This window comes from Cavia porcellus, unplaced genomic scaffold (genome assembly GCF_034190915.1).
Source record: "Cavia porcellus strain 051 isolate PalLab524CR breed Dunkin Hartley unplaced genomic scaffold, mCavPor4.1 scaffold_19, whole genome shotgun sequence".
Classification (NCBI taxonomy): Eukaryota; Metazoa; Chordata; class Mammalia; order Rodentia; family Caviidae; genus Cavia; species Cavia porcellus.
Genome location: NW_026947502.1, coordinates 60,305,301 through 60,325,794, shown reverse-complemented (window position 1 = coordinate 60,325,794; position 20,494 = coordinate 60,305,301). Strand labels below are relative to the sequence as shown.

Sequence of the window (20,494 nt, the reverse complement as noted above, 5' to 3'; positions counted from 1 at the left end):
GAGGGCAATCTGGAATGGGGCCAGGAAACTGTTGTAACAGGAGACTTGGATTCTGGTCCGGGGACCCCAGCTATGAAGTGGTGCTCCTGGCGGTGGTCATTTAAAGGTCTCAGCCTATCCTTGAGAAGTGAGCTGTAAGTTGGCATCTTTGTGTGTTGAATGGGGCAGGCTGGAGAACGTCTTGCACAAACGGCCACGAAGTCGCATACTTCGTGCAGTTCATCCTCAAGGTCTTCTCACTTTCACTTTGCTAGCACTGAGAACAGCAACTCGGGGCTCCCAGTGGAGGAACTGGCCTCCCTGTCCTCTGTACATGCCTTACTCTGCTTGTTGTCCCTACTGTGGCCTCACTGCGGTGCGCATCTTCTGTGGGCATTAAGCTCCTCAAGAGCAGAGCTGGGTCTTTTTGCCTCTGACCCTGGTACCTAGCACAGCACCTGGGCTTAAGAAGGTACCAAGTTAATGCTGAGTCACGGAGGGGTTGCACTGATGCCTTCTGACTGCACACTGGGATTTTCCGCTCTCCACGCTGCAAGTAGACAACATTTGGAGCCTCAGAATTAGACATGAGTAGAACCCACTGTCTGCTTAACTGGCCCTCCTTGAGGGCCCCAAAGGCAGTCACCCACGCTAGAGCTCCAGGATGTACAATATCCCGGTACACATCCTGTGAAGCTGAATGCAGTATGAGCATGGAAGAAAAAAATGTCCGTTGGCATTGGGGGGGAAAAAAAGAACCACACCTGGAACAGAGCTTGGCAACTTGAGTGCATTTTTTAACTTCCAGGGCTGCTTATTTGGGTTCTTCCTCTTCGGGGATGAGTTCCTCCAATTCTTGTGTCACTTGGGAAGGTGCCCTGGACTCTTCCCTCTAGCACTGTGGACAATGGACAATGCCTTCCTTCCAGAGCTTGCAGAAAAAAAAAAAGAAGCCTGCCAAACATGGTCTCATGCCCATCTCTGTTATTTCCTGCCTCTGGGCAACAACCAGAAAGAAGGTTCTGGTCAAAGTATGCCACGGTCAAAACTTTGCCTCCTTCCTCTCTCTTTCTAAATAGACCTAATTTTTTTTGCAAATGTTTAAAGGGAATCAAGTTGAAGAGGAAACCCTGCAGCCATTGGACAGACTTATAGACAGACCTTAAATGTGAGCACTGCTCTGTGTGTGTCAGATGAACCCTAAACTGTTGCTCCAGGTGAGGTACAAGTCCTGGAGGACTGACAGGTGCTGCAGAGACCCCTAGTCTTAGCAGTATAGGGGTACAGTGGCCCGTGATGCCCGCCTTGAAATTGTGACGCTTATTCTAAGGGTTGTTTGCTGACTGCTCATAGCTGGATCCCTCCCCAGGAATCGCCCTCCAAGTGACAGAGCTGACTTGCCCAAGGTAGCAGATGCTCCTGGGTGTAGCTAGCTGCCATGCCTGACTGATGCGGGTATGGAGACTTGGCTCCCCTGCTCCACAGGGCGTCCCAGCATCAGAGATCCCTTGGGATGGGAGCTGTATTGTGTTCGCTTTGTCCTCTGCCTCTGATGAGCTGCTCCCACCCGATTGTCTGAAATCCTCCTGCCCAGGGCCTCAGTCTCCAAACACAGTTTCGGGAACCCAGCCCAGGACAGGGACTCTCCTAATTTTGCTTTACCAAGAGTTAAGTAGGCCTTCTGCAAGTCTCCTGACGTTTCTTCTTCAATGGCTTTTTCCATGTCTTTCCCAATGAGCTGCAGAGACAAGCAAAGTCCAGCTATTATTTCTGGATTGGTTTTAGCACTCTTGGGATTGGTTTCTTTTAACAAGTGCCAAACTCAGACTCAGTGCCGCTGTTATAAGGAATTCCTGCCTCTTGCCTTGTGGAGGGGTGCCCTTCTCAGAGAGGGGCGCTCACTGCTGAGAGGTCAGTCTAGCACTGACTTCTAATGGACTTGACCCCAGCCAGTGCCATTCCCTTCTTCTCAAATTAAGGAGTGGAGGAATAATGAAATTTACTGCAATAATAATCCTTTATGTTATATAAAGCACTGTAATTCTCAATGTGTTTTTCATCTTTGCTGGGCGCAAGTTCCCAGGAGGCTGACCTGCATCTCCCTGGCCTCCCTCACCTTGGGACTGTCACTTAGCATGGAGGGGTGATAAGTAGTGGCTGTGAGATTCGTGATGGGAGCCTGACCTAATGCCCCTCACTAGTGGGCTGCACGGGCCGGGAGCCAGAGGCTGACTACAGCCGAAGGCTGCTTTCCCTCTTCTGGGGTGATCGCAGATGGCCTTACATTTCCACTGGCTCACATGGCGCTCTGCACAGCATTACATATGAGCTTTCTTTCCAAATATTTACAGAAGCTAGAGTTAGAGTAAACCATCTCTCTTTAACACAAATAGTGACTAGGCCAAGCTCAGGGCAGGCAAAGAAAGAGAAAGGAAGGTGCTTTGCTGGTCTGAGCACTTTGTCTCTTTCTAGAACTTGTCTCTCATGAATATGTCACGATTGGTCCTATAGATTATATTGGACCCTTGAATGCAGCCTAATGGTTATGTGGGTTTTTTTCTGTTTATTATGAAACCACAGGTAAACAAAGCACCCCGGTGAGGCAGGGAAGGTGTGGGGGCCGTGTGGGGTGGGTTTGAACGCAGCAAAGCTCCTAGTTGCACTCCCAGCCATGGCTTGCCTATCTGGATGTCTCTGTGCTGGCGATGGAAACCAGACTCAGAGGGGAAGCGGCCTTAATCCTGCCCTTTCTGGGTGTGATGTTGGAGGTGGCATTTTGGAAGGGGTGGGCATCACTTCCCCAGACCCAGGGCTCTTGTTCTGTAGTCTGAGCTTTCATTTCAAGACTTCATTTTGTTTATTTAAGTCTGCACTTACTAAAAACTTATCACATTAAACCATTTACTGTTTCTATTACTAATACAAACAGTATTGGGGCTGAATAGTGTTTTTTTTTTTCCTTCAGTTTTTTGTAGACTCAGCCTGTAAGACAGATGAAAGCAGACAGGCAGAGCTGTTCCGCAGTGGTGGCCGCAGAAGGCCACCCCTTACCCTGGCCCCAGGCACCTATGCCATATTCTACCCGCCAGAAGTGCTTCCTTGAGCAACTCCAGGAGGTGTACTTCACACAAGCCTTGAGGCCACGTGGCCTCCTGTTTTCTTCCCGCTTTCTCCCCATCCTAGTAACTACTGAGGCATCTCCATATCTCCATGAACTCCACGGAACTCTGGGAACAACAGACTGACCTGAGCTATTGGCTCTGCAGCTTTTCACTCCAGTCGCTGGAACATCTAATTCTTAGGTGACTATTTGGATGGAACAAAGCTTTCCGATCTCAGAACAAAAACACAGTAGGAGGTAGATTGCAAACCATTACACAAGCCGTGGAAGCCTTATGGCTTGGGAGGTTATCGGGGAAATAAAGGAGATCCTATTAGAATAGGAGAATATAACATAAAGTCAAGGATGGGGACTGAGAATTCTCATTTTAACAGGGCCCAAGTAATTTTTCTTTCTTTTTAAATCAGCTGCCCCAAGTTGACAGAATGCTAACAACAGAGCCCTCTGCTCTCAACCTCTGATAACAGAAGCCTAAGAGCCAGAGCAGATCTTGCTTGTCTGGTGGAATTTGGGACTGTGATCATCTGCACCATGCAGCAGTATAGGGAGGCCCTGTTGCTTAGGCTGGGATTGTTGAGATCATCAGAAATTACACCTCACACTTACAGCGCAAATAATGGGCAAAATCGTGAATTTGGTGTCAAAAATTAAAATTCATCTTGATGCTAAGATGACCTACTATATAATATACTGCAGTGATCTCACACTAGCATTTTTGTACTTTTGGACAGAAACCATCAGCAATTTACAGAACCTGGGGCCCTAAGAGCATGATAAACTCTTAAAAATTTAATAAAGATTACAATGAACAACGTTGGAGCCAGGTTTTTGGAATAGAGCAGTATTTGTAGCATTTGAGATCTTGCTCTGGTTACTGCTGCTTGACCAATGTTTACTGAGTGCTTACTTCTATTAATTCATTCAGTTCTTATAATCCTATTTGACAGCTGGGAAACAGAGGCAAAGAACCCTTAATAACTTGCCTGAGGCCACGCCTCTAGTAACCTAAGGAAGACTTTCTAAATTTCAACATGCATCAGAACCACCTGGGAGACTTGCTAAGACTTACACATGGTGAGACCTGACCACAGGGAATCTGATTTAGTAGGTCAGGTGGGAGCTGAATTTTCATTAATAGTTTCTTAAGTGATTCCAGTTTCAGGATTAACTGTAAGATATATTGGTTTACAGTGTCCTTGCGGGTACGTGGCTACTAGGTCACACAAATGCCATACAGAAACATGCGCACACTGCTGTGTGTTTCCATAGCGATCACCAATGACAGCCCTATTCAGAGACTGTAACTGGGGTTCCTGTCATGTGGGAAAAGGACCGGGTCTGGGGGAATCCTCAAGCGCAGAGGCCAGGGGATGCCAGCAAAGGCTGCTGCTTTTGATCAGGACTCATGGTTTGAAAGCAGAGGGCCCTTGCACCTTGCATACACGAGTGGTAAAATTACAAAGCTCTGTTGTCTTTTCATCTGCTGGCAACACATAGAAAAGGCCATTCAGGGTGAGGAGCGGCCGGCTCCGGCAGAGGCAGCAGCGCAGGCCAGGGAGTCCCGGAATTCTCATCCACTTTCTGCTACACACTAGCTGTGTGGTCCTGATAAGTCAGTGGAGGCTCCTTGCGGGCAGACCTGCCTCGCCCAGTGGTTGTGGGCCACAGTGATTGTTCAGCCTACGTGACAGTCATGCTACTGGAAAAGCTAAACGGCACACAGGGCGTAGGTGCACTTTGAGTGGGTAAAAGCATTGTACAAAAGTGACATTGGAGGAAAAAAAGAAAGGAAAAAGAAAGAAAGCAAAGAAGCAAAGATCATTTGATACTCCACTAATGGCTTTTTGCAAATTAAGATTTCTTTTCAGGGGAGGAGTCAGCACTAAGTATCTTGAAACAGTTCACTGGCTTTGCTGGCTGAGATTAAAAACATTTATGCAGTCTTTTCAGAAACCTGTCTCTGAAGGATAGCATGCTGGTCCCGAGAGTGTAGGCACTGCTAGCCCGGCTGTAAACCGGCTAATAAAATTGAGAGCAGACACTGGTGTATTTATCAGATTCTTTTCTGGAGCTTTCTCTTCACTTTGCATGTAACTCTGTGCACATCTGCTGGCACTCTCCTAGCCTCTGCTTCACAAAAGAAGATGGCACTTGGGTCCCTTCTTCAGCGCCAGTGCTTTGTTTCTGCGCATGACATCTCCACTTTCCCAGTCTCTGCCTGGCCACTGGCACCATACCTGTGGCTGGCTTTTCTCCACAACAGGGCTGTTCTGAGCACTGTAGGGTTCTGGCAGCGTCCTGGGCCTCAGCCCACCCTGAGAACCACCGTCTAAAGGACCTGGGTCTGCACCCCAGCCCTGGGCTTCTCCGGGAAGCCAGTCTCACAGGGAGCCCTTGGGCTTGGCGCTGTACTTACGAGCTGATAGGCCAGAAAGGTGGCGCGTAACTGCTTGTAGCTCCTTTTGGCCAGGACTTCATTGAAGGCGAGCTCGTCAGTGCCCCAGCGGCCTTCTCCTGCCTGAGGGTAAAAGGGCAACAGCGTGAAAGGGACTGTGTGAGAACACTGAGTGGACAGCACTCTGAACAGAAGTCTGAAGGGTTGACCAGCTGTCCGCACTCCTGACACACAAGGAGACTCACATGTTTACTTAGGTTATTTATCCTCATGCTCATCCTAGAACGGATCTGAGGTGGTTAAGGGGACAGTTCTTTACATATGACCTCAACAGATGCGTATAAGCATGCATTTATATCTTAAAGACCACACTCTCTCTCAAGTAAGTCCCTCTCTCAAGTCTCTCTCAAGTAAGTCTCGGCTGCATAAAACAAATGTTTGTTGAAAACAGTGCTAATACATTAACAAACAAAAGGCTGTGGAGCCTGGCACGTCTGCACACTTACATCATACAGCTCTTTGGCGTCCTGACCGGCCAGCTCCTGGTCCACTTCGTCCCCTTCATCACGGTCAGCCTAGAACAGTGACACATTGTTCCTGACTCAGTTCTTGCTTGACCACAGAAAACAGAGAGAGGAGGCCTGGGTACCGGGGTGACCTTAGAGGGGAGGCCTCTGGAGGGGCTCTCAGCTCAGCGGGGTGAGGCGGCCGGACCTGCTCTTTGCTGCCATCTTTTGGGCGCAGAGGATACACAGCGAGGCTTCTGTGAGGACACCTTCCCCTTCTTCCCTGCCCTTCCTTTCCCTTTCCTCCCTCCCGCCACTGCTCCTTGGCCCCCTCGGGCCCTTCCCCTCTTGCCCCTTCCTGTCCCCCCATCTTTCGCTCCCCTGCTGGAAACATGACCTCCATTTCCAGGCTTTTAACGTTCTTTTTTATTTTGAAACAGAGTCTCCCTGAGGTGCTAAATTGCATGAACTGGGCTCAGATTTGCAATCTTCCTGACTCAGCCTCCGGGAGTCCTTTTTTTATTGCAGTCATTCACACTGACCTCAGAGCTGGCTGACAGCACCTAGGATGCTGCCTAGAGTTAGTCCTTTGGACCACAAATAATCTTCCTTTCAAAATATCCAATCTTACCACTCAGAGTCCCTGTACCAAAGAACTCTGAGCCCTGAGTGGCAGGCAGAATTCTAAGATGACTCCCAGGGACACACTGGCTTTCTAAATGAGTATGATGAGCTCATGTTAGATCAGACAAGACCTGCAGTTGAAACGTAGGTCTCTAAGCAATTGAGTGAATCAAAAGGGAGATGACTTGGGGTGGAGAGATCTTAAAGGTCAGAGATAGGAGAAGTGAGAGAGATGAGCTGCTGCTGGCCTGGAGGAGGCCATTTATAGTATATTATAATATACTATATTATACATACTATAATACTATGTTATATATAGTATATATTAATATATACTAATATAGTAATATATAGTATATAGTAATATAAAATATATAATAAAATATAATATATATTTTATACTATATTATATTATACTATAGTATATATTATATTATATTACATTATACTATAGGCATGTGAAGCAGACCCAACCCAGCACTCGGGAGACTGAGGCAGGAGGATCACTATGAGTTTAAGGCCTGCATAGTGAGTTTAAGACCGGCCAGAACTACATAACTACCACCCTGATCCCCCCCTGCTGTTGTCCCAAAGTGGGTCTAAGATAGGTAACCCAGAGCATGTGAAAAGGCACACAGGGGCCACATGGCAGAAAGCAGCAATGGTCTCCGGCAGCTGGCGGTGGTCTCTGGCTGGCAAGGAAACAAGGCCACCAGGAGAGGAATTCTCTCGGGAAACAGCAGCATGGGCCGGTTTCAGCCAGGAGAGACCCTCCCCGAGAGCTCTGCTCGTTCATACCAGCTCTCCTGACCACAGGCACTGTGGTCACAGGGAACTGCGATCTTGGGCTGTACGTCTGTGGCATTTTTAAGGCAGCAGTAAGAGAACCTTTCATGCTGCAGGTAAGGTCCACTCACTCTGTCCACAGTGGGAGAGAAGATGGTCCATGAAGCTGGCATATCCAAAAGATGGGCCATGAAGATGCCGTCTGATGAGGCCCAGGGCTGCATCCCAGCAGGCCAGCTCTGGAAGCCCTGTACCCTGGGAGTTCCTGGCACTGGTTCCTACAGGTCTAGACTTGGGGTGAGTGCTGGAAGGAGGGGCCAATTCGTGCCTTTGGGAAGGGCCCCTCTCCGGGTCAGAAGGCCTGAATCTTGCTGCTGGGCTGTGTCTCCCTGGCCATGTGTTGGCCGAGTTACCCACCTCTTGAGGCAGAATCTCTTTGTTGGCCAGTCAGAGTGGCTTTGCTTACAGAGCAAATTCATTAACTGGGGAAAGCTGGGAAGGACTGGGCAGGTGGTTATCAGAGGAGAAACCCCCACCGGCCAGCTTCCCACTCCTCAGCAGCACACGTTGTACAAGGACAAAGTGTTGGTCTCCACTGCCTTTCCCACCACATACCGTGTTGCCAAGGATGGCTTTCCAAGATCACACAATACACAGCACCTGGGTGCCCTTACCTGCAGCAGGGACACCAGAATCTTTTTCAGGTTCCCACTCGTGTCACCTTTGACTTCTGATTCAAGGCTCTTGTCGAATACTTTTGAGTTAGAAAAAAGGAGAGGAGAAAGCAAGATGGTTCAGTTCCCGGGAGTGTTTTGAAGGAACATTCTTTCTCCCAAGACACTGTAAAAGATCACTTACGCCTCTGGTAGTCTTCCTTGATGGCACTGATTTCCTAGAAAGGCGACAAAAACACATCAGTATCCAAGGGGAGGAGGACCTATGAAGCAAGGGAGAATGCCGAGGTGTCCAGACAGAGGCCGTCTTGATGATGGACTCCTAGGATGGCCATTCCCAGGCTGCAGCCAGTCCCTGGGGCATGAAGGGACCCTTTCTATGCCAGCTTTTCAGGCACATGGTGGACATGTGCACACCATCTCCTTAGATATCAAGTGAATCAGCCTAGGTGTCCATCAGTGGAAAAAAGATGAAAGAAAATGTAATGCTTCAGAATCAGGGTGTGGCTTCAGATTTCCCTCCGTGTCTACTCCAGCTCCTGCTGGAGTTTCTTCCTGGAAAGCCTCAGAATGTTGGGCTTCTTTGGCATTTTCCTTGCTGGGCCTCCCTGGATGGGCATCATGGATGGGCATGGAGAGGGGAGGGGCTCCTAGTTTGGATTTGTGCACCCTCTTTACTCCTGACTGATTCTTTGGCCCTCCTGGATTCTGGAATCAAAGACAAATTAGCTCCTGCTGGGGTCTTACGAAACTCTCCCTTCTGTTCCCAGAAGGGTGGCACGTGCCCAAGGGGACGGGGGGAGGTGGGCCAAAGGAAACCTACAGAATCCCCTGGGTTGGTGCTGGCAGCTGCTGGGATGTTTGCTGAGACCCTGTACACCACCACCTTCCTGATTAGTTAGGGCCTTTCATGTGTTTTATGCTAGATAACAGCTACGGACCAGGCAGTGACACAAACATGGGATACTGATTGCCTTACTTGTGCCAGGAGACCTAAATGTCAGGATGGGAGAAGTAAAATGGAACCATGTCTCCTACACAGAAAAGTGTGTGTCTGTTTTTTGGGAAAAAACCCAAAAAACAAAAAACTGAGTTGTATAGCCCTTCTGGAGGTATCTATCCAGAGGCAGCAATCCTAGGACTGCAGTTGGGAATTTGGGGTGATATCCCTCCTGCATTGCATCTCTGCCCAGAATCTTGCTTAGCCAGGAACAGAACTAGGGGAGTGGCTTTGCTCCAGGGGCTGCAGCCATCCGTGATGGGCGTATGGACCCTCCTGGGGGGGGTCAGGACCTGGGCTCACTCTTGCGGAACTGACCTTGTTGTTTCTTGTGCATAAGACCTCGATGAGCACGGCTTCATCTGTACCCAAGCCCTTCATAGCCTTCTGTAGCTGACGGGCAGCGTACTCGCTGGGACGGTCCAGGAGGGCCAAGGCTGTCTTCTCGAAATTTCCACTCAGCTCACTCTTGAGCACCTCCTCCAGGTTCTGTGGGAAGCACCGAGATCTGACTGGGAATGGCCCAGGAGGAGAAGGACAGGTGTCCGTCTGCCCTGCTGCATAGGCTCAAGATGGGCAGGACACCTGCCCAGAGACATGTGGAGTGGTCCTGATAAGAGTGACCTGCTCATCAGGACAGAGGTCACTGTGATTGTCCATCTCCTCCCCGCAGGCTAGCAGAGAAGCAGAGAGATTTCCTTCCTGGGGCTGAAGACCCTGAAGGAGAATCACAGTGACAATAGCACTTGTAGAATAGTTCAGAGCTCAGAGAGCTTTTCTCAGTGGCTCCTCAAAATAGCCTGGGAAGTGGCAGGAGAGCTACTGGCATTATTTCTGTGTATGAACCTCAAGATGAAGGATTTGTCCTCAAGCATTCAGCTAGCAAAGACTGAAACATAGCTGTGACTCTCTAAGTGGGTCTGATAATTTGCCATCCGAATTCGGTTGGTTTTGAGGTGAAAGGGGCCACTATTAAGAGTGGTGTGTGTGGGTGGTAAATGAAATCAGGGGCTTTCCTGCTCAAACGGACACACAATCAGTGGGTTATCTCCCTAACTCCTCACAGGGAGCCCGCGAGGAGGAACTCCAGCAGGAAGAAGGCCGGGAACCTTCCCGTGGGCCCCGTTCTCACAGCTCCCATCTTTGTTCATCCGCAGGGTACCCTCTCTTCACAGGCCAGCGGTCTGCTCTCTTTTCCTGGCCCCTTTCAAGAGCTGCCTCTGTCCAGAAGGGAAGCCAACCTTGACTAACATCACCAGTGTCCTGCCTTTGGGGAAGGGCCCTCCGCAGAGTGCCAGCCCAAGGTGGGCCAGCCTGGGCCTTGGAGCCATAGTTACAGTTGGGCTGGGGCAGCTCAGAGCTCTGGAGCTGCTCAGAGCCAGCCACGCTGACTAAAAGCATAGCCACAGAAGCATTGCCACCTTAGAAAACTTAATTTCTCCACAGTCAGTTTTCCTACCTAAAAATGAAAAGAATAGTAAGAGCTACAGGGTGGTTGGGAGACTTAAATGACAGAATCTGCGGAAACACCGAGCAGGTGCCTGATTCATTTGAAATGCTCTGTAAGTGTTAACTATTATGTATATTATGGGGCAATTTTAACATTGTTATTCCACAATGAAAGGAATTTTCCAAAAGGAGGCAAATCGGCTGTGTCTCAGGTGAGCCTCTCTGAGTGCTGAGGCTGGCAGCTGATTCTGTGCGAGGCCCTGGGTCTGCTGCCTCAGGAGCCGTCTCTGTCTGCGATGCACCCAGAGAGGCAGAGTGAAGGTTGTTCTTCCAGGTCGGGTGGGAATTATGTGGGCCCACAGGGAAGAGGAATCCTGGATGCCTGCTCTAATAAGCCAAAATCATGAAAAGAAGCCTTGTGTGTTTAATTCTGCTGGGCCAGAAAAGTGGGCTTAGGATAGCTGGGCCCCAGCCGGGCTCTGGGGCTGACCCCCGTGCTGCCTGGGGATGGTTGTTCTCTCAGGGAGTCCGGCTCTGCAGACACAGAACTCAGGCTTGATCTCCTCTGACAGCCTTCACTGTGTTGTGCATCTCTGAGTGTTCTCAGCTCCGAAACACAGCTGAGAACAGGACAGAGAGCAAATGACTGCCAGGGAAGGCATCGCAGAGCTTTGTGCCGCAGAGTGCCCGCTGCATTCTTGGCAAACTGCCCTAGGCCTTTGTTAACTCAGATCTCAGAACGCAGCTGCTTTGGACCCTCCACGCTGTTAGAGATGCAGTCCAGGGCTGCCAGAGTTAGGTGCGGACAAGGCTGAGAGTTCGAGATCGTCCAGTTCAATTAGATGCATTTGAGCCAGAGACTCACTGATCTTTATAAAAACAACATTGACAACCCTGATTGTGAAGTGAGAGGAAAACTATGCAGTGTGGCCATCTGGGCCAGTTAGTGTAAATAAACAGCTCTGCTCATGCCACTAGGTCCCGTGGGAATGGCCTTCCTTTCCCTCCCGTCCCTTCTTTCTTCCCCTCACCCCTTTTCTTTCTGTGATACTGGGGGTTGAATGTAGGGCTTTCACACCGTTCTTCTGTGGTCTTTTTCTTTTGTTGTTTTTAATTTTGAATCAGGGTCTTGCCAAGTCACTAAATTGCCCAGACTGTGCTCAGCTTGGGATTCTCCTGCTTCAGCCTCCCAGAGTTCTGGGATGAGAGATGTGCTCCTCCATGCCTCCCTCTCCCTTGCCCTGCTCCTCTCCCTTTCTCCTGTGTGTGTGACTTCACATAAATCATTTAAATGTATGAACTCTACCTTTTCTACATGCACAATGGAAGCTATCACACCTGTCAGAACACCCCTTGATTGGTGGTAATGCTGACATATTCTCCCAGGGACTCCAGTAGGAGGTAAGTTCCTCTCCTTATATTATAACTGAGAATAAAGCCAAAGAGATTTTTTCCTAGCTTATATCTAGATGTCCCCCTTAGAGCCTCAGAGACCCTCAGGTGGGGCTTTTGGGAGTGGCCAGATCATGGGCAGGAAAAAAGGATCAGTCCACTGATGGGCTTTATCACAATTCTGAGTGTGGATGCTGAAGGCCCTGACGAGTGTGGATGCTGAAGGCCCTGAGCATGGGTGGAACCCACCAATAGGCTTGTAGCCTGGATGGAATAAAAGAGAAAGGGAGTGCTTGCCCTGACATGGACTGTTCTTTATCTGCCATACTGTACTACTTTGGCCAGCGATGGACTGAAACCTCTACAAACTGTGAGCCAAATAAACCTTTCCTCCTTTAACTTGTGGTATCAGGCATTGTGTCACAGCAACAAGAAAGAAAGACAAATTTCAAGCAGGAACCCATCTTTCTCTCTATATATGTATCTACTGATAGTGACTGAGACTTAAGAGGTTTTATAAATATGGATGAGAATTCAGCACAAAGATTGATATTCACTTTGCATAATGATAATTCTAGTGGCATTATGAAAAGGTTGTGTTCATTATTTATTAATAAGGAAACAAGAAAGCCTTTAATGTGTACTTAAAGATTTCTATATATAACAGCATCATCAACCATAAAAAGAATAAAAAAGGAGGAAAAAATGTAAAGAAAGAAGCATTGATGCTTTAGGAAATGGTATTTTTTTTCTTTTTAAGTTTTTGGCAACATTAACCTACAAAGAATATTTCACTTTGAGGATGTTGGGCAAATGAAAAATTCCTATATAAAAACCCACCAGGAGAAACTGATTTTTCATGGCACTGGTCCCTCCACAAGTTATGTGGAATTAGTCTAAACTGAGTGGAAAAAATGACCAACTATTTAACAGAAAAATGAAATCAACTTAAAAAATAATGAGCTAGAGTATTGACCTGGCAGGCTGTTAAATCACCAAGGCAATTTCAACTTTCCTAAAGTTAATTAAATGTTTTAAACGGTTATTTCTGTTTCCCTCCTGGGCTCTCCAGATGCCCCCCTGCCTGGGCAGCCCAGGGTCCAGCACTGCCAGGCCCGCAGTCACCTTGCCATACTTTGTCTTGTACTTCTGCTTGATCTGTTGCCTCTCATCTGACGTCCTGCTTGACAGGATTTCGATGATGGCTGCTTCGTCAGTTCCTAAAAGAAGGGAGGAAAGCACATCAGAGGGAACAAGAGGCACAATGGATGCCTATTTAGTCAAGTCTGGGGAAGCCACAGCTCACAACTAAGGGCTGTCAGAGGCTTAAGGGGCACTGAACGGGCCTTTAACTTTACTGTGTCACGCTGAAAACACAAGAAAACTGTTCCTGTCCCTCTCTTAGACAAATATTCACACCACACTGTAGGTAAAGTTCAAGCAGCGTTGTTCAGTGGAAACAACCCCCAGGTTCATCGAGGCGCACATGGATTAACAACGTATGATATATTCTTACAGTAGAATATTACTTGTCCAGAAAAATGAAATATTGATAAATATGGATAAACCTTGAAAACATGCTAAGTTAAAAAAAGACCAATCATACAAGATCACACATTACATGACTCCATTTATAGGCAAGCCCAAAGCAGAGAAATCCATTGAGACAGAGTGTAGATTAGTGGCTTGGGATGGGGTGGGGTCAGGTAGGGGGGCAGCTAAAGGATACAGTGCTTCTTTTGAGGTAATGAAAATTTCTAAAACTGACATCTGTGATGTCCTTGCATATCTACTGCACATATTAAAAACCCTTGCATTAGGTATGGTCTTCCCCCTTGGCCCCTGGTACTTGCAGCCGGGGGAAGAGGTTAAGATACAGGTCTCAGTTGCCACAACACTGCTCCCACCAATAATGTGATGGTCCCAGGAGAGAGTCCAAACCAGGCCCCTGAAGGGCAACTGCCCTTTGGGCCTCCATTACACCTGTGAATTATGCCCTCTCTACAAAGATTTTTCTTTATTTCTGGAGCTCAAAATAATATGCTCATTGTACCATTTCTCTTTCAGTGCTGTGGACTGAACACAGGACTTTCACACACAACTACATCCCCAGCCAGTTTTAAACTTTTGTTTTGAGACAGGATCTTGCTGAGTTGCTGGGTTGCCCAGGATGGGCTCAAATGTACTATCCTGCCTCAGCCTCCCAGAGTGCTGGGATGACCAGCATATGCCAGCACGTCGAGCTTCGCTGCAGTGATGTATCGGAGACCCAGAACAATAATGAATAACAGAATAGGAGGCATCCTTGAAGGTGGGAACAGGAAGAGAAAGGTGCCCCTGGAGTGGGGATCGCGGGAGTGAGAGCTTTAAACCATCAAGCCCCAACTCCACCTTCATCAGCCAGGAATCGGTCACGGCACCACTCCCACTGACTGCAGGACATTGGGCGAGGTATTTTCCTGCCCTCCCCAAGCCCCAGCTTCCCCACTTGCGAGGTGGAGTGATGCCAGGCCATGCGGGAGAAGCAGCGACTCCAGGAGGGACCAGTAGTGGCCAGGCCATGCTGCTTCTGAGCTCCGGACACTGGGCGCAAACACCCGAGGCGCTGCGGGCTCACATTCACTCAAGGCCTGTGCCCAGGCCGCCTGCAGGAGTCGCTCCCTAGTGACGGCTTGCGAGGAGTCCAGAGCCCAGCACAGGCTCAGCAACTGTGGAGGCCACTGGGGCCAGCAGTCAGTCACAGGCCGGAAGCGGAAAGGGCTGCACCCGGAGCCTGCCCTCTGTTCCTGCGGATCCTTGAGCCACCTTCCCTTCCGCATTTGCTCTGCCTGGGGTCCTTTGCTTTCTCTTGTCACCTCCCTCTCTCTCCTTCCCCTGTCACCTGCTTTCTACTGTTTCCAATTCTCCTTTCCAACTAGGGTCCCTGACCCCATGACCCCGGCCTTTGCTGATGAACTCTAGATGTGCCCCCGAGTTCAGATCCTGTTTCCAGCAGCCTGCGGCCCCTTTTCTCAAAACTTTAAAGCGCTTCAACTTCTCCTGTAGCTGAAATCGTCAGTGTCAATTCTTAAACCCGCTCTCTACCCTTGTTCCATCTCAGTGTGTGGCATCACATAAACTGGCAGACCCTGCATCACCCTGGGGTACCCGCCTTCTATCTTGTTTGCTTTCCAGTATCACCAAGTCCCGTCTGTCTCACCTAGCATGCAATGCTTTTATCTGTCCCTTTCCCACATTCCTATGGCCACCACCAACAGGTTCCGGTTACAAACCAGGAGACTTTTCAGTCTCCCTGATGCTGAGGTCTTTGATCTCAGCGCTCCACCCCCAGAGCACACCTGTGTCATTTCATACCTTTGTGGTTCCTCATAACTCCTAGAGCTGAGTCAAAGTCCCTTAACGGGGCATCCAGTTTTAAACTTCCTGATATGTGGTCTCACTCTACTCGTGTGACACATCTCTGCACTCAACCTACCTCAACCCCTTTTACCAGTAGACCAAGTACTTTACAGATGTTGAAGAGTCCACTTTCCCTTATGAGACTCTGTTTGCCTGTAGCCTGTTGTTTATAGGGTTCTCGGATCATCATGGTGATTATAGGATTGCGTGGAGGTCACGTACTGGGCCTGGTCCCTGGGTCATGGTATGTGGTTACTAAATTGTAGTGTGTGCTGTTATGGTGCCAGTTACACCCACCCTGCTCAGCCGTAACGTTCTGCCCAGCCCACCAGATCTGTGTCATCCGAGCATGCCACTGGAGGTTTCCAGATGTCTTGGACAAGTGGATATATGATCACTTAAAATTTTTAATAGTTATGAGTTTATTTTAATATTTATTTTGTGAAAACAAGGAGCTAAAAAGAATTACCTAAAATAAAAGTACTAACTTAGGAGTACTCAGGCTGGTGCAATTCATGGGCAGCCAAATGGTTGAGTACTAGAAATCCTGCTCTAGATGGTCAGCTCTGTGTGATGTGGATTGGGCCTTAGCACTGAGTCCTTCCTCACTAAATAGCTTCCAGGTAACATCTGTGGAATTGTCTGGCACTGATTGACCCAAAGGAAGGGGACCTGAGCCTGATCCCCTCCCTTCCCGGAGGCAATCTCATTGCCCTGTGCAGGTGAAGCTCTCCAGAGGTGGAGTCCACAGCCTGCTCTCTGGTCCTGACCCGTAGCCCCCAGTGTGCTGTGGGCCATGGGATGACGCCAGGCAGCACTATTGTTCTCACATTGTCTGAGGAAAAAGCCAAATGTTTGTGCCTTAAGTTTAAGTGATGTTTTACAAGGACTTTGGAGAGACCAGCAGCCAGCAGCTGGGCTGCAGGTGGAGGAGAAAGGAAAGAGAGGGAGGAGGCAGCAGGAGGGGCTGCTGGGTGACTGCTAGGACTTGCTGGGCAGGGAGAGGAGACTGAAGCTCTTGATTTGTGCACAGCAAAGAACAGCTTCTGGGCCCTGTGCTGGCTCCCATGATACCTGTCTAGGGGACACCCCAAGTCATGCCAGGGTTTTCCACCAGGGAGGACACTGCAATCTGGCTGGAGGAAGGAGAAGCTGAATTTGCATAGAGTACATCTGTAGTCTCCTTGGTTTGAGTATTCATTCAGGAGCAGCTTTTAGGAGGGGCAGACAGAGACCAGGAATGGGCTGAGACCTGCTCTCTCCCCCAGGACCAGGATCTGTTGCTAATGCAGGCAGAGTTGGGTGAGAGCCATCAGCTGGTTCTGTAGCAGGATTCCAGGAAGAGCACCTCTCCCAGTCTCCAAATACCTCCTCTATCCCTGCAGCAGGTCCCAAGCTACCTACCGCTGGGATAATTTAAGCTAAGGCATTCTCCGTTGAAAGTTTTTTCAAAACTGGTATCACACAGAACATCACGTTGAGCAGAGAACAGTACATGGTGACCAACCTTTCCCTAGCAGGTCCCAGGTAAGAGACAGCTTTGCAAGGCAGAAACATGCTTTTGGAGTCAGAGTGGGGTTGGGATTCTGGTTCTACCCCACTCAAGGTGAAAGATGCAGGACCCATTTTAGAGCTCACAGCCAGTAGGAAAAGTGGCTAAAATAGTTTGCTAAAATACTGATCTCAGAGGGACTTGAAGGGATGAGACAGGGGATTTTGCAAATCCACACCTAAGCACCAGGAGAGCTGCTCCAGTATCAATGCCTTGTCTGCTTTCCCACAGGATGGCACACACAGAGACAGCACCCTTTCTGATGCATCTTCTATGTCCAGGCTTCTAGGCGGGAACCTACTGTTATGGGTTGAATTATGCCCTGCAGGATGATGTGTTGAAGTATTAACATCTAGTGCTGCAGAAATGACCTTATTTAGAAATAGGGTCTTTACAGAGACAATCAAGTTAAAACAAAGTCATTGGTGTGAGCCCTAATCCAATATGACCGTGTCCTTATTACAGGAGAAGTTTGGACACAGAGGGACCATGATATGAAGACACACAGGGTACATGCCATTTGAGGGGAACTGAAGAGAGGCACCCCCAAGCCGAGGAAACTGAGCCTCCCAGGCGCTGGGTGAGAGGTTTGGAACTTCCTTCTCTATTCCTTTTCTATCACCTGTGGACCCCCTTAGTTTTGGACTTCTGTTCTCCAGAACTGAGAGACAATAAATTCCTGTTCGTTTCAGCAGCTCAGTTTGCAGTACTTTGTTAGGGCACCCCCATATGAAATGAAAGCACCCACTCTCCCTAGCCATGTTCAAGACTTAAAGATAAAATCCCAGATCGTCCTCATAGCCCAAAGTCTAGCAGGTTCTGCAGCTGCTGGTGACAGGTCCCTCTCAGCTCTGGTGTCTGTGGACAGTGCATGTGTGGTGACGTCTGTGTGGAGATGAATGAATCGACCCTCATGGAGAACTGCTCCCCTGCTGGGACATGGGGATCCTGATGGAGCAGGGATGGCACTGACCCCTTTGATGGATGAGTAGGGAACAGGAAAAACCTGGGCTTTGAGTGTAGGCGAGAGCTAGTGAGGACCTGACTGGAGGTGTGAAAAGGCAGAAAAAAGACAAAATCTGACATGTTTTTACCCTTGCTTTGACTCTGCACCAGACCTTGAAACCATCTTTGGGAAGACACAGCAGGGGTCTAGGTGGGGCAGCCAGGGCTGGGGTCACTGAGAGCTATGTTCTGGCTCTGGCATGCATGACCACCAGCTTTGTGTCTTCATCTCATAGGTTATTCCTACATCTGCAATTCTGGGAAGGTTTGGCTGTTTAATTCCAGTTGGAGAAAGAGGAAATTCTAGGATGAGCTTACTTGCAAAAATAGCACAAGTTAATTGCATGAGTCCTGGTTTGGTTCCGACGTGTTATTTGTGTTGTTCCTTTTCCTCTCCTCCTGGAGCTTCACCTGTGTAATGTGTATGGAGTTTCTTACTCTGAGATATTGTTACGATTAAGCCTTACATTTTTGAGTGTCAGAAAATTGCACTGCAAAAGGAACTTCCTTATCTCCTAAGTGTCACTTGAACTCCTCCTCGGTCTCTGTGGCAGTTGTCATCCCTGCCTCTGGGTGGTCCCTTCACTGTACTGGGCCAGCAGGAAATTGGGGCTCATTGCTCGTCCCTCTTTCCCCTGACCCCATGTCCTGTTAGTCACCCTAAGCCTATCTAGTCCATCACCTCGTCTCACTCAGATCCACCCAGTTCCCTCGGTCCTCACTTTCATCACATCGCTCAGGACCAACACTGACAGTGCCCACACAAGTTCCTGTCAAGCTGTCACCATTTCCAGTGGCATTTGCAGCCATCAGCGGGCCTTGTTGGAGCACAGAGCAGCCTGGCTGGCGACGCCTCTGCTTCTAGCCCTTGCTCTCAGTCCCTTCACGTGCAGAATGAAGCCGGTACTCCAGCAGTGCCCATGGGGCATTGGTTGGAGCTCCCATTTGCCTCTCAGAGTCTTGTCCACCTCTCAGGCTTGCTGTCCTCCCACTCCAGAAAGGACATGCAGCTCCTAGAACAAGCACCCCTTCTTTGCCTCTGGGGTTTGCATAGGTTTCTCCTGTATCTCTGAGTCACCCTTCACTTCTGCTCCTCCTCCAGCAGCCAGATTGCCAGCAGAAGCACCAGACAGATGAGCTCATTCCTCCCTGTGTCCCACACATGACCTGTCCTTTCTGTCTCTGTCATGACAGCCTGCAAGTTGCATGGGAGCAGGGTGCTTTGCTCCCTGATATATCCACACAGAAGGCTCTCAGTGTTTACCAGGTGACTCTTATGAATGAATGAATGTATGCATGCAAATAGGAATGAATGCATGAAGAAATGTGATGGAACCTGTCTGCACCAGTATGAGGTGCTGGTGATACTCACATAGGTTGAATTCTGCAAAGACAATAAAAATCCTTTCTACTCTGATGTCACCTGCAACCTTTATCTGGATAATCAAGAACACCAAGTTCATGGTAAAAAAAAAAATAAAGCAATATCCTCTACACTTTCCTTCCTGCACAATCTGAAAAACTGAGCTCATATTTAAAATCAATGTCCTCTGAATGTCCTTTCTGGAGTGCTTTCACAAGACAGGCCGAGAGCACAGGAATCCTGGAGTGGCTCAGCAACAGCTGATGTGGGGATGGTGTAACACTGACTCATTGATTTCCCTCAACCCCAAGTCCCGGGCTCAGGTTGATCCTAGAAGTTTTTCCTGCTGTTCGGCCAAGAAGCCATTTGCTGCAAGGTGACCTCATTCTGCATTTCACAATATGTCATATAAGCAGTCTGCACTGCCGAAAAATTTCCTGTAAACATTTACTCTGGTTTGAGGCCTTGGGGCCAGTCACTAGTGGTTCTGGGAAGGACTTTTCAAAACCTCAGAGAAGGACCCTGGGTCTGCCTGAGCATGGGCATGGGACAGTGCTCACACAGCTGGGGTCCGAGCAGAGCCCTTGTCAGCCCGGGAAATGCCTCTGTGGTTTTGTTTCCCCAGAAGTTTTCTGGGAAGACATTGAGCGGAGTTTCTGTGGGCAGAGGCCACAGGGTTTGAAGGCCCCATGGGACTGTGTACTAGTCAACGGTCTGAGGGAGTGGCAGAGGCTAAGCTTTTGTCTTGCACTCTAACTCCCAGCACTGGTCTGCTTGGCTGAGCCCAGGAAGCCGCAGCCCAGGTTTTCAATAGGGCCATGTCCCGCCACTTGCCACTGAATGATTTGAGTGTCCTTGACAGCCTGAGTAGCCATGGACTGGGTCATTTCCTGCAGCTGTTACCTCAAAGAGCCTGCTGGCCACACACGCTCAGCGCCTTCCCCAAAGTGGGCCCCATGGAACCACCCAGTGAGAGGGGTCTGGCAGAGTCTGGCGTCTGGGCAGCTGTGGGTTATGCCTAGAGAGAAGGGGCTACCAAAGGGCATCATGGCAGGGCTGCTCTGGGGTCCCTGTGACCCAGATAATCTCTCTCCCTCTCTCTCTCTCTGCCTCTCTCCTCTCTGTCTCTCTCTCTCTCACACACATACACATACAACCACACACGCGCGTGTGCCCACATGCTTGCACACATACATCAGGAGAGCAGAGAAGAGAAAGAGATCTGTGAGTTGTTCAGAGAATAAACTAT

General features: G+C 49.0%; 1 protein-coding gene across 1 annotated transcript in view; it reads right to left on the bottom strand.

Moving 5' to 3' along the window:
- The window catches only part of Anxa13 (annexin A13), a 54,178-nt gene that overhangs the window by 4,800 nt on the left and 28,884 nt on the right, over positions 1-20,494 (bottom strand). Inside the window, exons 3-9 of the mRNA XM_063231135.1 lie at positions 13,052-13,146; positions 9,404-9,574; positions 8,270-8,303; positions 8,086-8,165; positions 6,002-6,070; positions 5,517-5,618; positions 1,642-1,717 (exon numbers count right to left, since the gene is read on the bottom strand). Coding sequence (XP_063087205.1) covers positions 1,642-1,717; positions 5,517-5,618; positions 6,002-6,070; positions 8,086-8,165; positions 8,270-8,303; positions 9,404-9,574; positions 13,052-13,146 — 627 coding nt within the window. The remainder of the gene's footprint in view (positions 1-1,641; positions 1,718-5,516; positions 5,619-6,001; positions 6,071-8,085; positions 8,166-8,269; positions 8,304-9,403; positions 9,575-13,051; positions 13,147-20,494) is intronic.